Below are 17,763 nucleotides of genomic sequence, written 5' to 3' on the forward strand. Positions count from 1 at the left end.
GGCTCTGTTCCCCTATTCTCGCATTCCAATCTTCGAATAACTACATGTCCCCTTCTCCTGTAAACTTCTGTCTTATCATACTAATATCCACCAATAACTCTTCAAAAAAATACTTGTTTGCATATGCTGAACTACTAGGATGGCAATATACGAACGCTAGATTTATTTTCTTCACCCTCCCCTCTACCCATCCCATATTCAATCTCAACCATATGGTTTCATTCATATCTGTCTCTATATCCTCCACCAGTTCTCTAATTTATTCCCTAATTTCTTCCATAATTAGTACTACCATACCTCCTGGGGCACGTCCCTTAGTCCTCTCCTTTCTTCTATATTTATATTTAATCACAAACCCTTTCCATGAGATCTCCTTCTCTGTTTCCAACCACGTCTCCAAGAGTGCCACAACATCGAAACTTTCTATTACTCCCAAACTTTCTTATTTCCTAATTTGCTTATTAGTCCCTCAATATTCACACATCCTATTTTCCAATATAGTTATAACTTTCCCTCCCTCCCTTCTAAGTTTCCTCCCCTAATCTTACTCCTTGTAGTTCTCGCCCCCTCATCCCCTATCTCCATTCCTACTTTTTTTACTAACCTATTCCGTTCCATGTCCTCCGTATCCTTCATCCCTTTACATACTTTAACCCAGAGATCTTTTAAACTCCTACTTCTTCCTTTGCTCATAACAGCTTTACCTTCCTGTCAATCACTCTTCTCATGTCCTTTCTTGCTCACTAAACCAGTGCACTCTGCTCTTGCCGTTTCTTGCTGCTCACCCTCACTCACCCCTTCACTGTTCTGAACTTCTGTATCCACACCGCATTGTCCATTCTCACCTGAATTGGTCTCCTCTCCTTCATCTCCACCCCTCGTTACTTCTTCCTTCTTTCCATCTTGCCCTGTTATCTCTCCTCCCTCGAAACTGATGCGTTCGTCCATCTCCTTCAGCTTTGCAACTGAGTGCTCCCTAACCCATCTTCCGTTTGTCACTACCAACCTCTGACCTCTTATTCGGGCCTTTAGTCCCTGTTGCCTCGCTCTCCACAAGTGTCTGTTCATAATCTTCATAATTTCACTTCCTTCCTTTCCCATGTCTCTTTTCACCCCTACTTTCTGTCCCTGTAAATTGTTACCATTTCTTATTACAATTTCTGCCATTAGGGTTGAGAAAATTTTTACCCTAATTGGCCTCCGTCCTTAAGTTTTTCTCACTCTCTCCACATCATCTATGTCCACTTCACTGAAGTTTATCTTCATCCTATCCCGTATGACCTCTACCACTTTGGATATCAAATCAATCTTGCCTTCCCTCTCACCTTCTTCCACACCATATATAAATATGGCTTTCTTCATTCTCTCCTGCCTCTACCCCTCCGCTTCTCTCATCATCACCTCTCTCATATGTTTCACTTTCCCTCTTAATAATTCTATTTCCTTCTCATTGTTGCCCACTCTCCTGTTCATTTCCTCTGTCTTCATTTCTAGCCATTTCTTCATGTTCCCTATCTCCTTTCTCTGCTCTTCCATCATGTCCTTTATTTCCTGTACCTTATCCCAATGACAATTTTCCTGTATTACTTCGCCCACTACCACCTTAAGTGCTGCCAAGTCCTCCATGCTGAATTTTCTGCTGGTATTTGGGCCTGGGTTTAATTCTACCCCCACCAATAACCAGCAGCACCGCTATCACTGTCGCTACCAGCACTGCTTCACCCATTTTTACTCCTTCTTTTCTTAACACCCATCCATTCTTGGTCTCCTTCCTCTGCTTTATCTGTCATTTCCCAATCACGGCCCGGTACTGCTCAATACCGACCATGTTCGTGGCACGCACTGCACCACGCGACTTCACTCCTCGGTTGCTCAAGCCAGACTAGAACACGTTTCCAAGGATTATGATAGAGGGACAGTCAAGTTTGGGAACAGGTGAACTGTATGAGAGTCTGTGAACTCGGACTCTAATAACAGCAGTTTCAGGGGAGGGGACATTACATTGATTTGTTTTCTCATATCCAAGACCTGTTCAAAAACTAACCAAACTTTGAACATGCTACCCAAATGCCTAGTCTTAGTGGTTTCTGGTGTTATCCTTCTTAAATATCCAGCCATTTATTGTGCATTTCTGGAACAATGTTATTTATTGCTTAGCAGCTGTTGGTTTGAGTGTACGGAGTGTGTGTTGCGATTGCCAATATGTCTGAATGTTACGAGAACTTCATCAATATTCGCTTCTGCTTCAAACTGGCTAAAACTTTTGTGGAGGTACTCAATGGTGTGGAAGACCAGAGAAAGCTTGCCAAGTCAGGTCAAACCTGAAAGTGTCAACGATCTTCTTTGGCATCACCGGTGTAGTGCACCATGAACTCCTTCTTGGCAGTAAAATGATGAACTGCCTCTATTATCTCCAAGTCTTATATTATTTAAGAGAAATTGTTGGGAGAAGAAAATAATTCTTATGGAGAAACAACTCTTGGAGCCTTCACTGCAGCAACACGCCAGCACACACATCACTGTTGATTTATTAATTTTTTTATAAACCCTGACAACTGTGCTATCCCATCTACCTTAGTTACCAGACCTAGCCCCAGCAGACTTGCTTCTATTACTCAAGCTGAAATTCATGCTGAAAGGCCAGTTTCAGTCAATTGAAAAGATCAAACTGAAATAACAGGCAGAATGGCGCACAGTTACCCAAATTGCTTACCAGGATTACTTCTGTAAAGTACAAATGCCACAGCGTGAGGAGTGTTGTATAGATATAGTTAGGAAGTAGTTTGAAGGAAGGAAAGCTAACAGTGTTGCAGGTTAGCTGCTAAAGATTTGCTTTCAAAGTTTCGTTACATTTTAAAAGGCCTCATGTGGTGTTAATTGACAAATTGAAAGTGGCGTGTTGTGACACACTGAAGGAGGCCTTTCCAAGATATCGTCGCGCCGGGGCAAAACCTCCTATGTGAAATATTTTAGCCTAGTTCTTTGGCCGGTAAGGTTCTGTCATCTAAGGTGCAATATTGTGTGAATATTTTCAAGGCATTCTCGCTCTTCATGATGTATGTGCTGCAGGTGAGTATATATCACATAGGAGGTTTTGTCCCGGCAACAACGATATTCTTGTAGTAAGTTAATGAGCACTACCATTATCCAGATCCTGATATGAATCATTCATCAGTGGCTGCAGTGCCTGTGACTAGCTGTGCATAGTTACTATGACTGCTAAATTTGAAGCTAATGAGATCATATCTTGCTTTAAGTGATCTGTTAAGACGGAAGCCATATCTTTTAAGTTTTTAGTCTGTCGGATAGAAATTTATAAAACACCAATACATACCTGGAAAAAAGAGTGTATGGAGTATAGATTGGCATATTTTGTTCTATAAGAACATCCTTGATTTCTTTCAAATCACTTATTTACATGTGTACATATGTACAAGGTTGTTTATGTTGTGTAAACTTGTCTCTGATTATGAATGGGTGATATTATGAAGATGCAAAAGCCATCTGAATGTTAAAAGAGGTTGGATATATAATTCTAATATTCAGATTACTTTTTCACTATTTCCAATGACAAATTTTCACTATGTAAGCAATATTGTACATATAAATAAGTGATTTGAAAGAATCGGAGAATGTTGGTATAGAACGAAATTTGTCATTCTATTATTAACCCTACATGAGGAGAAGCATTTTGTCTATACGCAGACCAGAAATATGGCAAATTAAAACTCATCCAGAATTTTCAAACACTAGCTATAAACGTGAGTATGAACGTAATATTAATTACCTTGAATATTGAATGTACTCCAGTGCAGAGATCCAAAGGATTAGCGCAAAAAGGGCATAAGCCATTCTACAAATAAGTTATCCCCATCAATGTCCGTATGTCAGATAGTATTGGAGATGACCAGTCTTTGATTCTGCATGTTCTGGTTGGAGGTGTTGCCTGTTGTTTCCATTCGTTTCCCTGAATTACTGTTTCCTAGTGAATTATGTCAAAATTTCGGTATTAAAAAACAGTGAAATGTACTCTGTAGGCTTGGTCGCCATGTCAAAATGTAAAATAGGTCCTTGATTAATATTATATATAGGAATGGTACTCGAAAGTCGTGGGTCCAAGTTACTCATGAAAATCCTTTCGTCTAGTGTTTTATTCTCCGGGGCACTTGAGTTTCCGTCTTTTGACTCTTCAAATGAAAGTTCACTTTCATCTACACAAGTCCAAAACTGAAGGAATCTATTGCTCACTGACTCTGCTGTTACTAACCATGTCACAAAATAGCTATATAAATCGCAAAAAGCCGGTCTCAAAACTTGCGATGCATGCTTGACCGAACACGATAGCCTCTCACAGCTTGTAAGAAGTTAATGGAGAAAACGCAACTATGTTAGAGGATTCTCCTTTCAGCCAGACCTATAAGTGTCATTCACTGCCATCTGTTGAGTTTTTTATTACTATGTCTACCGGTGACACTGTATCTCTGACCATTTAATATATTAAAAATCCACTCCCAGGCAACCTGTTATGGGATTTAATATAATAAATTCCACCCTCTGAGTTAACAGACTTTTTCCCTGTAGGTATGTGCCAGTGTTTTATGAATTTGTATCTTGCATTTGACACACTGAAAACATAAAGGTTACTTTTAGTGTTGTCAGAGGTATAATAAAAGCAAAAAATGAAACGAGATGAGGAGAGGACATGATATAGGTTTGTATGAAATAGTAGAACAACTCTAGAAGAGATAATTTCAGCATTACATCGTCATCATTTACAAAAAGTGACCTTTGTTATATGAATGACGAGCATGCGGGAGGGATGGATGTGTTATGGAAGCGGAAGAGGTTGGTGATTCAAGGTAAATGTGGAATGAATTGGCTAAGGTGGGAGAATCTAATTCTATCTAATGTTGAGGCCAGTGACCACTATGGACTTGTGAATAGCTGATGCTGCATGATGATGGACTGAGGTATTTAGTCTCTTGATGATGTAAAGTACCATTAAACACTCATCAAAGGAAGCCTTCAGATTAGGACTCTCTTCCACAACACTGTCCACCTAAATGACAAACCATAGAACAGCAAGGGAACAACCTGGTAACTGCTTACTCATTGCCTCAGTGCTCCACTTGACGAGTGTTTAACTGTTATGGTCGTCGATAGGCTCCCTTTCTACACCGAGAGACTCCCAAGATTTTACACCACAGGGCACACTAGGTAAGTCGCACGTCCTTTCTATATTTTCCTTATCCATTTTGATTTATTGATATTCAGCGTTTGTCAGTGATCATCAATCAATCAATCAATCAATCAATCATAACTTGCAATAGTCATGTAGAGATGACGTTAACACAGATTTGGGTGATGAGAGAGTTACAGCAAACCAGTGTTTGTACTGTTGACTGAAACAAGAACAGTGGTAACTTCAGATCATACATAAATAGTAATGGGTGCATGGTCTCCAGAAAGGCTGCTATGTCTGTGAAGATTGGGCCCTACTTAAAATGAAATTCCAATAGAACATAAATGGAAACAGTATGCCAAAAGCTGGCCATGGTCGTCAAGGCCACCTTTATGGTGGATAGCCATTTCGAGTCCTGGTGGTAGAAAGAAATTACATGTTTAGAATGTTGGTCATCAGGTGGTATACTGTTCCTGATCACTACATTGCATGCCAACAACCTGGTTTCAGTTCAAACCACCCTATAGTGCTCATATGGAGCGAGGATAAATCACACTGTTGATGGCAATTTGTCCATTGAATATGGATGTTAAGCCTTGAGTTCACCCCTTGATGTTACGTGACAAAAGTGGGCTTTACACCAACTCTGGGTTTCATCCTCATCATCATCGCATACTTCACAACACGAACATCAGTATAGTCTAGATTGATGCTTTCACGGCCGTAATTGTAGACATGATGATAAGCTTTTGGGATTTTGCCATGTCAAGAAACCCAGGTGAAATTCTTTGATGGCTCACAAATTCGTGTTGCCCTAGTGGTGAGTGTTGTGAGAATGCCCTTTTTTTTGTGCTGGATGATTGTGAAAATCTGCATGGATATAGCGATTTATGGATTTTAGGGCAGGCTTACGATAAGACAGTATGCCCTAAGGAGCCGTCTGGTTTCTTCCGTTTACTAGAACACCCAAGGAATTAAGACATTCCGTCTTGACTCCATCTCAATAGTAAATTTAATTGAAGGATGCTGCTGATTTAGGTGGTTTAGAAATAGAAGTTTCTCACGACCTTCTGTCCAGACTACAATAATGTATCATCAATATATCTCCACCAAATCATGTTTGATGGCCACCGAAGCAGTAGCCTCCTCCTCAAAATGCTCCATAAAGAAATTAACCACTACTGGTGAAAGTGGACTTCCCATAGGTACATCATCCGTCTGTTCATAAAATTGCCCATTCCACAAGAAATAGCTGAAAATCATACAGTGGTGAAATAGCTTAGTAATGTTCTCAGGGAACAGATGCTCAGTGAAAGACATGACCGAGTCAGTCGGCACTTTAGTGAATAAGAACTCCACATCAAAACACACCTGAAGTTCATTGGGTTGAAGGGTTACTGACGAAGTATAGAGTCCCTAACATATTATTCAGTACACCCTATATGTGGTTGAAGCAATTTTCTTAGGTATTTAGCCAGAGCATACATAGGAGAACCTATCACACTAACTATTAGTCCGAGGGGAACGTTTTCTTAATGGATTTTAGGAAGTCCATATAATCTTGGTGGCACTGCATCCCCCGGAGTCAGATACTTAGCCTCCTCTTTCAAAATTTAGGATTACCTTAAGAGCTTCAGAGTGGCGTTGGGCACACAAGAAGTAGGGTCACGTGAGATCAATCTGTAAACAGGCTCTGACAACATAGTTGAGATCTTGTTCTTATACTTGTCAGTGTCCATCACCACGTCTCATTACCTTTATCAGCTGAGAGAATGGGTAGTTCAGAATCAGCTTTCCATTCTTCAGCTCTATTCATCTATCCTGAGTCTTTCGTTGCACTTTATTTTAATTTTTTTTTTTCCCTATTTATTTCATTATCACATTCGTCTGATCTTCCTGTTACTTCGTAACGCACATACGGTGTAACAAGAAACATCTTAATTGGAGCTTTGATGGTATTGTCAGCTCCCACTTGGAAGGCCAGTGTACAATGAGCCATCTAGTGACGAATGAGAGTACCACTTACTATTGACCAACGGTAGCATTCTTAGATCCAAACCTTTATTTTTGGAGAAGTCTTCCTCATGAACAGCTGAGATTTTCTTCTGAGACACGGACTAAAGTTCTCTGTGAAACGTAAATAATTTCACCTTGTTTTGACATGGCAAAAGCCCAAAAGCTTATGTCTATAAACGTAGTAATTACAGTAGACACAAAAATGTACCCACTTAATGATCTTCACCTCTGAAGCAAGTAACTTAACTCCTCTGCTGTAGTAAATCTGTGTAATGTTAAATGTAAACAGTAGGTTTGTGGAGTTGACACATTGAGACAAGATTATAAACATGGTAGTGGTGATGATTCATCCACTCGGAAGTCAACCTTTTCGTTCCCATTCCTCACTTACAGTTGTTCCTGCTAATCAGAGCTGCAGTCCCTGACAGTAAATAGTGAAGTTCAAACTTTTGAGGTACTACCCACAATTTCCGAGAATTTGCTCGTAGAAACGTGAATATTTATGTTAATGCCTAATGTCTATCACCTTCAAACTAGTGTCGTGGACTTGAATGGAACAATTCCAGCAATTTTTATTTTCCAATTTTGGAAGCGCTTACAGAAGTATTCTGGTTTTCAGCATGTCCAGCACCTCTTGCGGTTCTGCTTGAATTTCTTCACTGTAGTCAAAACGCCACCCTTTAAACCGGAATTTCATTTTAGAGACAAGGTAGAAGCAGGATGGGGGAGATTAGATGAGTAGAGGGGATGCGGAATGGTTGTCATGGTGTTTTCTTTTTGTCAGGAAGTCTCTCACAATAAGCGAGGTGTTTGCGGACACATTGTCATAATGCAGTAAGCAGTCCCCGCTTTTCTCTATATCAAACTGTGTGCACCTCACATCTTCCCTCAGTTGTCTCAGTAAATCTTTGCGATCATTTTGGGAGTTTTGCTTGACATCCAACCTGAATATTTGTCATCTACAGATTCTGGCCTTCTTTGAAATGCTGAAACCACTCAAATCTTGCTTAGCTTAAAACTTGGCCAACAAAAGCCTCCTTTAGTATTCGATGGATTTCATCTGCACTTTTATTGGGCCTGAACAAAATGTAATGCATACTTGTTGCTCCTTAAAGTCAGCCATTTCAAACTCTCTGAAGCTCAAGAATGTAAAGAAAAGTGCCAAACTTGGAAACACATGCACTTACGAGGATGCAGGTGGCAGACTGATGGTTGAAACGTACACCAAGAGGCACCTAGCATCAGAACTTGGTACTGTTGCTTTTTCATGCGGGATATTCAAATTCTCAGAAATTCTGGGTAACACCTCGTTGTGTGTACTCATAAGAATTCCTCTTATGATTCTATCTTTGTATTGTACTCTTAGTTTATTTGTTCCATTATTTGATTGGTTGTTATTGTTGATTTATTTTCATCCTTGTTTTTTTCCATTATTTTGATGTTATTTTCCTTAATTGTTTTCTTTAGTGCAAGAGGTTATCTTAAAGGATACACCAAATGAAGTGAAAAGTCAAGAGGGTGGTTGTGCATGTTAAAAGTGAAGGTTGGGACAACTCTCAGTTCATGAACTGCAATGTGTGTGTGAATGATCTGTAGTTTACTAGTTACAGCAGAAGACTGTTTTCTTCGCATTCGACTTTCTTTATGCATTTTCGGTGGATTTTTTTCAGTACTGTTTTGTTCTGTTAAGGATCAGAAGTGAAGGGGTTAGTAGAGAGAGAGATACCCCATTAGAAACAGGTGCATTCCTTATAAATATATGAGGTGGATCAAATATAAACCCGAATTTTAATTTTACATTTCAGGGATTGTCAAGAAGTGCAAAAGCAGCATGTAATTTAGAAACACACATTTCCCATCAAATTGGCAGTTTAAAAAAAAAAAAAACTCCATCCTTGAAGAAAGGACAAGGTTAAGCCAGTTGGACTTGAACTCCTATACTCCTGCATTATCATCGAATTGCTGTTCCCCCATCATCTCTTTCAGTAGTCTAAACAAACTATAAAGGCAGGGCAATAAATCTAGGCTAGTGTTCAGTGAATTTGTTTTAAGCTTATCATGCATTAAAGCAGGAGTATGGGATTTGTTATCATGGAGGACAGTGACATCTTGGATTGGTTATTGATTGCTAACATAATTTGTTGCAATAGGCAGCTTTGCATCATCCAAGATATGGCAGTAATAGGTGCTATTCACTGTTCTTCATTCATGGAGGAAATTAAAATGCCTCTGGAATCCAAAAGTAGCTGTAGGAACCTTTCCATCTGAGAAACACCTTTTCACCTTTTCCTCTGCAGTTTCCCATCTCTTTCATCTCTCCATACTTGCTTATTACGATTCAGGACTGTAGTGATGGACACAAGTTTCATTTCAGGTGATGATACTGATTTTTTTTTTTTAATACCTCTCCTCCTTCTCGTAGCTAGTCAGGCTCTTCTGGCAAATTTCCAGATGAGCACTTTTTTGTTGATGCTCGGTATGGAGACAATGACCGAACCTGGTAGACACTTTCCAGTTGTCAAGGTCATCATTGATAACAGACTGGGCACTCCTGTAATTTATTCCTACTGCTGATATTTTGGAAACCATTATGTGACAATCTGCTTCAAACAGCACGTGCATTTTGCTCTGCGACGCATGTATGGGGCCACCATTGGTTTTGTTTTCCACTGCTTCCTGTCCTGAAAACATTTTTATACCAATCAAACAAGGTTTGTTCCCTGAAATGTGCCTGCTGCCTTCTCAGACAGCTTGATGCTTTCTTTAGAAACTTTATGATGCTGCATTGCACAATGAATGGATCTACTCACTCAGTTTGCTACTGATGAGAAGAAAGCCTCAGAGGAATCTGTTTCACTCCTCTTTTCTCAAGGCCACAAACAGGTCTCCTTTGGTCCTTCAGTTGCTAGGTGAAAATTCCTGTTTATATTTGATCCGCCTCTGTACTGACTGAACTAATATACTTCATTTGGAGCAATGGTTGTTTAAAATTTATTTAACAAAATACTACTTACCTTCTATGTTCCTAGTGGTATAACTTGTTTTTCAGAAGTATACATGGTGGTATAGTCTTCATAATGATTATTAAATCAAGTTAAGTAGTAATTAGATCATAGAAAGCAAGTGCCTTGTGTTAGATAGTTACTCCCATTTTCTTAGAGACCTCACTCTACAAACCATCCTCTTCACCTACTATCCCCTTCTCTCTGAAATGTGACATGTGAAAAATGGAAAGTAACATCACGTTTGTAGAGCTACCAGAGTTGCAAAAAATACTATAGAAAGAAAGTACAACCTCATATGAACATTTACTGCATACAGAATTGTGTAGCAAATGTTGGAGGTTTATTCATAATCAGTTTTTAAAAATTAGGAGCGATTGGAAGCCACGTAGTTTTCAAGGGAAAGAAGGATATCTGGTTTGAGTGGTACAGGGTAGCAGATGTAGTTCCTGGAGGGGTGGGATAACCAAGACAAATTGTAATCATTGGTAAATTCAACTAGTATTAGAACTTTATCTTAGACTATTTTAGTTTAATGTATATGATTTTAGTTGTCATTATTATGATGGTTACTAGTATTTGAAAAATGGAATGTTGTTTGTCCTGAGGACAATTTTTACATATATACTAACCATTGATATTGGGCAAACCAAATCTGCATTGGTTGAAAGATTCTTCTATTAGGTTTCCTATTAGTGGACCTTCCAGGTCCCAGCCTGAATGTTACTTAACATTCATAGACGTATGAGGCCAAATGTGAGATGTTGCTTTCCATTTCTGATCTCTCATTTTGTGTGTTGCCATAGATCACTATTTCATAGCAAAGATGGAATTGTATGTGCACTTGCTTGATTCATTTAACTGAGTGCATAATTTCAAATAAGTCTTAATATACGTCCATATTGGCATGCTGCTTGTAGCCAATCACATGAACTCTGGTTGATGCTGTGTTCTTTGACCAGAGTTCAGTATGTTCACAAAGGTCTGTCCCAGAATTCATGAGCATAGGATAGGGTGGCATGGAGAGCTGCATCAAACCAGTCTATGGACTGATGACTCAAACAACAACAACAACAACAGTACACCTGCAGGGGGACTTTTGTGTATGGTGTGCAAAAATGACTATAGATGACTGAAGGTTTGGTGAGACCAATAGAACCATTCATGTTTTAAACCATAATTCCTAAAAATATTGTTAATGTGTAGACTTTCATATAGACTACAGAAACTTATTATTATTATTATTATTATTATTATTATTATTATTATTATTATTATTATTATTATTATTATTAATAATAATAATAATAATAATAATAATAATAATAATAATAATAATAATACAGGATACATAATACAGGATGAGCAGATTATGAGCTTCCCATGCACATGACAGTGGGATGCATGGGCAGAGTAGTAGTCTTTAGCCATGACTGGACAGCAGCGCAAATCCGTGCTTTACCAAACTACTACTTAGAGCATGCTTAGAACACTGGCTAATAATATTACAAAAAAAAAATATGTACTCAACCATGTCACAGAAGGAGATCTTGGAAATGCTTGCCTTCATTTTTCAAATATCGGCTAGTGAAATTATCCATCTCTCTTCTTAATTTCTTTAAGAAAATTGAATTCATTTCTTGATGGATGATAGTCTTCAGTTTCTCTAAGGTGTGTGAATTTTCTGTACACTTAGTCTATCATCGAACTCCAAAGATAAGACATGGAGAAGAACGTCTGAGAGCCCCATGTGATGTCATCTTTGCTTCTTATTTCAAACACTCCCTGTTTCTCAAATTTTATCAAGTAATCTGTGAATTGCTCTAAGATTTGGAGCTTAATCATCAAGGAAATCTCCTGACAGCATGAGTCGATTCTCTACACTCAGAAAAATCATAAACACTCCTTTTGAAATATAGTATTCAGACCTATTAATAGCCATATCTCTCTTAGAATTTGACTACACATGTGATTTCAGCCGGTGTTTAGTTCTGACTGATACGAAGTTTAGGATTGCTTGCTTGTTGGTTGTGGCCTTCTCTGACATACCAGGTGGAATGGACGCACTGCTCATGGGCAGCTCATTTTCTGCTCGCCTGGTAATTATTACCTGGAATGTTAAGAAATTACGGGAGAATAAGTTACTAGCAAAACAAGCGTCTTTCATTGTGAAGTCTTTCATTACATTTTTGAGATTCATTTTGACCTGTCATGGGAGATAAAAATGATTTCTTTCAAACATTAAATAGGAACTTCTATAAGCAACGTCAGCTAAAAGAGGAAAAAATATTTTAATAAATATTCTTGTTGTTACTGGATTTTTTATTTATTTATTTATTTATTTATATATACAAGATCATGTTTGACTTTTATATTGCAATTATGTAATATTCCTACATTGAAGCTTCAAGTACAGAATTGTAGCATAATGGAATACAGCTAGGCATTGTTAAATAAACCTTAATCTGAGATATTCTTGTTGAAATGCCTGGCAAAGCAACAGGAATTGTGCCAAAGGGAAAGAATGTGCTCATGTAGCACCTTTTCTTGAAAAAAACGGTGATTGCTCATGTGTTTTGGTGTGACCTTCACATAATGAAATTGTCCTTTGTAAGGCTAAAAAATGTTGTTGTACTTCATAGTTATATTTTAGATATTTCAGTTAGCATTCCAATGTTGGATGTGCACTAAACAAATTTATCATAAAACTGCCAGTCAAGACTAAAAATGCCATTATTTAAGTCCCATACATGTTTCAACCCTTACTAAGGTATTCCATATTGAAGTTCTGACGATGTGAAGACTGTCTCTTCTTTGCTATTACGATGGTTGTGAGCTTGAATACAGTGTTAAACATTACCAACTTTGGCTGTAATTGCCCTTCTGTTTCCAAGCTATTGAGTTTGATCCCAACTGAAGGTTGTGGCGTTTAAAGGCATCCTTTTGGACAAAATCTCAACACGTTGGCGATTTACTTGACATTATGAATATGATGTCAGTTAAAAATGTGCAGTGTTACATTAAGGTGATGTATACAATTTTAGTGTTGATATCAAATTATTCAAACAAATATCCTGAATTCTGAATTGATATTTACTTATTAACCCAACAAGTGCCAGCAGTCAGGACTGCTTCATAGTGCAATTCTCAAATGTGTTGATGTTTTGTTATCCAGTACTTTTATGGTCATCATTGATGCATCATGTTGGTTGCCATGGAAGTCCAGTTGGGCCTGCACCATTGGTATTTAGAAGAACTTTTGCTGGTCCAACCAGGCCGGTAACAGTGGGTTGTTAGATAATTACAAATAGAACTCCAGTACTAACTGCACAAGATTCAGGTGGAACAACCTCTGTGAAAACAGCCATATCAAGCTTGAAATGGTTTGGACACACACAGAGAATGGACCTGGCGTAGAGTTCCAGAAGAATGGTTTGACAAAGATTTACTAAGCAAAAGACTTGAGGCCAATCGAGGAAAGGATGAATCTCGCAAATAAAGCAGAACTGGAAGGAACGGGCATGAAATGGTGCCATGTTCTAAAAGAAGAAATTCACCTAGAGAGAAAGTGAGAGGGGGGGGGGGGGGGGAGAGAGAGTGTTTTCTCTTACACCACACCCAGATAATTGAGGATAGTTAAATGATTATAGCTTACTGCACGGATTCTAGCACAGACTTGATAAACCCCATATTGCAAGACAGTGAAAGTAAACTAACTATAAGTATTGCATGTGGCCTGAGTTCTCGTGCCAAACAATAACACTGTGACGAACATACTTGTGTACTTGTGTGTGAACAAGAGAAATAATATCTGCCAATAAGGCTAAACAATGCCCAGTACTCGATTGAGTTGGCAGATCAGTTTTAAATGGCTGTAATGACCAAAAGTAAATACCCATGCTGACCCTATCAGCACAACAGATGAGAGCCCTCTGTATTTTAACATTTTTACCTCTCTCATGGTTTATTAGGAATATGGATACATAGTAAAATAAATTACATTCCTTGTTTCAATCAAAAGGGCACTTAAACAGTGTGCAGAGTCCACCAAAAGTAGCATAACAGCTAACATTATGTAGACGCTTTTACTGAACTACATTCTAAAGATGGGGTCCGAAGATGTATTGCCCTTCCTTTTAGCCTCTTTTGAGTTCATTATTTTGTCATGCAAATGTGTATTGTTCTTCCTGGAGAGAGATGATCTCCTCGGAGCGACGCAGGAGTCTCTGACAAACTTCCTGGTGTGAAGTATTTTGTTCCGGGTTGAGGAGACAAGGAACGCACCTTACAGGCTAAACATTACTTACGACAATGGTGAAATATATAAAACACATACTTTATTCATTGTCCTCCTTCAAATAATTTCTTCTGCATTAATTAGGGCTCTATTTATTTGAGAATTTTTTACAATCAACAGACTTCAGCAACTTTCCAGCAGATGGGCATGTTTGTTTTGTCCTTGACTGGATCTGCTTCGTCTCTTCACTGCTACTCCATGCTTGCTTACTTGCTTTGACTCCGGGGTGTAATGATGCACCCAAGTTTCATCATAAGTCACAATACGACGAAAGAAATCCTCTCCTTTCTCCTCGGAGCGACGCAGGAACTCATTCTTATAGCTAAAACTATTTGCGTAATTTTTATTTGCTGATCTTCACCATAATGTCACGAGTGGCAACAATGTTGTCTGCAGTGATGCTTGCCTGTAATCTGCTTTCATGAGGTTCATTTTCCACAGCTTCTCTTCCTGCCACAAATTTTTTAGCCCACTCATACACTCGAGTCTTGGAAAGTGTTTCTTCCGCAAACTGTGTGCAGAGCCATCTCAAAATTTCTGAATGTTTGGTGTCCTCTTTTGCGGGAATGATAATGATGCGTTGCACAACAGACGTGTGCATCTCTTGCTCACTCGTGGCATACTGAAGTGGGCCAACTCTCCACCGTCGTTCCCGCGTGCAAATCCCTTCTCCAGACACCCCCACCAACATCCTGGCAAAGCCCCGCGAGCAGTACATTCGAATTCCCGTTAATATTTTATCCACTTTCGTAACCAATAATTAGAGATGGGAATTATAGGCACGAATAAGTTAGAATGAAAACGTGTTTGAGCAAGGTGCAAGTGTAAGCTAGCCACTCTGTTATAGCAGTGAGTTACATAACTGTTCGGGGTTCTGATAGTTCAGATCGCTAATATGTTAAAGACTTGAGGAAGATCTATTAAGAGTTGAAACATTGACTGGTGGTAAGTCAACTAATTTGGTTATTGACAAACATATATTTTTGAACATACATTATGCATGCATGCCACTTTTCAGTGTTAGGAGTATTTTACGTAAGAAGAGATGAAATAGTTGTAGTTGATGTAGTGTAAGCTTATCTTTGCACTTTGTTACTGTGACAACTTCATGTTTTCACCAGTTCACCCTTTTAGTGCTACCTTCCTTCTATTAAGATAAGTCAGAAAATATTGTGCCTTTGGTTCGTGTGTTCAGCAGTACCTCCAGACAAATGCTGATAGTGCTCACAACTCTGCAGTGACTTAAGGTGAAATGCCTAATCTGACAAAATTTTTGGATTATCTGAAGCCATTTCTTTTCAGTTTCGACTTAGTTTATAATGGTTAGGTTCTTTAATTTTCAAAACTAATTTTGAGTAATAAAGTTTTAAACTGCTTGCAAAAGAAAGCATAAAGAAATATTAATGTCAGGATGCTCGGTGGCAATGGATAGATATTCCTTCAGTGACCAACATCAGCTACCTTTGGAATGAGATACTTTGCTGCGCCTAATTTGTAAAAGGTCACTTTATTATTATTATTATTATTATTATTATTATTATTATTATTATTATTATTATTATTATTATTATTATTATTATTGACTATTTACAAGTGCTGCAAGATATTTTTACAAACGTTTTAAATACAATTTTGCTATCTTGCTACTGGGCAAAGACATTGTGGGTGGGTGGGTGGCCTTACATTGGTGGAATATAACCATAGGAAAATAAACATACTCTTCAACAGTTAGGTTGCAACTGAGTGATGCTACTGGTTAACTGCTCCCCTTCCTGTGTCAAAGATTATAAGATTGAGTTTCAGCACAGTTGGCTGGCATTTGAACATGTTTGAGAGATTCTCTGGCATATCCAAATACCCCTTTAGGTTTTTGAGTCAGTAAGCAAGTTAATAATAAAGCCTGATTTCCTTGGGCAAGAAGACCATTGCCAAGTAATGGGACACAAGTACTTATTATTGACCATTTACAAGTGTGAGATATTTTTACAAATGTTTTAAATACAATCTTCTCCTAATACAAAGCTTCAAACAGTTGCCTCGTTATTTTGATACCTACTTCATTCTTGTCTTTCCATCTCCTTGCCATGTTACTGTCATCTGATTGAGTTAAATCCATGTTTTTCAGTGTGAACACATTAATAGTGAGGAGAAAACTTCCAGCTGAAACAAAAATTATTAACCTAAATAATCCATTCTGACTAATGAAGTGAACATTGCGTCTAATCACTCGATAAAACTAAATGCCTTGATGTGTACAAATGCTATATATTGGTCTGTTTACAAATTGTAGACGTCAATAAGCTGGAAAAGAGAAGTGGTTTAAATAATTGCAAGCTAAACATTGCCATTCCACTATGAATTAGTGTGGAGTGTTAAGTCGTAGCCCTTGTTGTATGTCCTCTTGGTGTATTTCATGTAACCTAACTCCTATTCATCCTTTGGTTTAAAATTTTTTTAAATATTGTTGTGTGCTACACTGTATTTGCAGTCATAGGATGTGCAAAAGGTAACACAGGATGCGTATCACATCTGCTTGTAAACTCATCTAAGCATTGGCCCTCTTCCTTGTAATTGAGTTGTCACGTACTGTAGGAGGTAATCTGGGATAAACATTTGTCTTAATTCCTTCGTGTAATTGCTGTAAATTGCTAGATCCAGTAACTATGTTACTGTGCAGTATTGTAGTAACTTTAATGTGTGAGGGCATCAGACTGTTATCATATAGCAATAAATTTGAAATAAATTATTATACTTGTGATTGATATACATAAAAATGTAATTCAAGAGAATTCTCAAGCTTAGTTTGGCCATATCTCTTAAATAGCCAATTGTAGCCACTTTGAATCTGAATAGTAATAAGGAGGTAACTTACTGTATATACATGGGAAGTAAAAGTGGTTGCTTCGCTTGTTTCTAGATTGATAATCTGCTTTTCCCTTTCCTTCTTTATAGCTTGCCTTGAAAATTCTCTTGAAGTGAGATTCATAAGGAAATTATAATAGAATTATGGCTTGTTCATACTTGCTAATGTAATTTCCTGAATGTTTTTAATAAACTTTATGTAAAGTTGTATACTCATTTGCATGATCCTGCTTGTAGTATGTTCTGCCTCCTGTTGGCTTGTAAAGACTTGCTTCTGCCTGTAGGTGCTTATCAGGCATGTCCCCCTCACCTTAAGGCTGTGAACATTTCTCTCAGGTGGGTAGAATTATCTCCTCCATCCCAATTCCCATTCCAAGTAGACACAAATTACCTGAAACCATTCT

At 38.2% G+C, this 17,763-nt stretch overlaps 1 protein-coding gene across 4 annotated transcripts in view; it reads left to right on the forward strand.

Moving 5' to 3' along the window:
* Nucleotides 1-17,763, forward strand: part of LOC136878990 (ras-related protein Rab6) — a 159,718-nt gene that overhangs the window by 129,074 nt on the left and 12,881 nt on the right. For 2 of the 4 annotated variants that reach the window (XM_067152656.2, XM_067152659.2), the window contains exon 7: nucleotides 8,666-17,575. The exons of the other annotated variants lie outside the window; for them this stretch is intronic. In XM_067152656.2, coding sequence (XP_067008757.1) covers nucleotides 8,666-8,733 — 68 coding nt within the window. In that variant the 3' untranslated portion in view covers nucleotides 8,734-17,575. Of the gene's footprint in view, nucleotides 1-8,665; nucleotides 17,576-17,763 lie in introns of those variants that run through there. 4 annotated transcript variants of the gene reach the window in all.

The sequence above is a fragment of the Anabrus simplex genome, chromosome 8, assembly GCF_040414725.1.
Source record: "Anabrus simplex isolate iqAnaSimp1 chromosome 8, ASM4041472v1, whole genome shotgun sequence".
Classification (NCBI taxonomy): domain Eukaryota; kingdom Metazoa; phylum Arthropoda; class Insecta; order Orthoptera; family Tettigoniidae; genus Anabrus; species Anabrus simplex.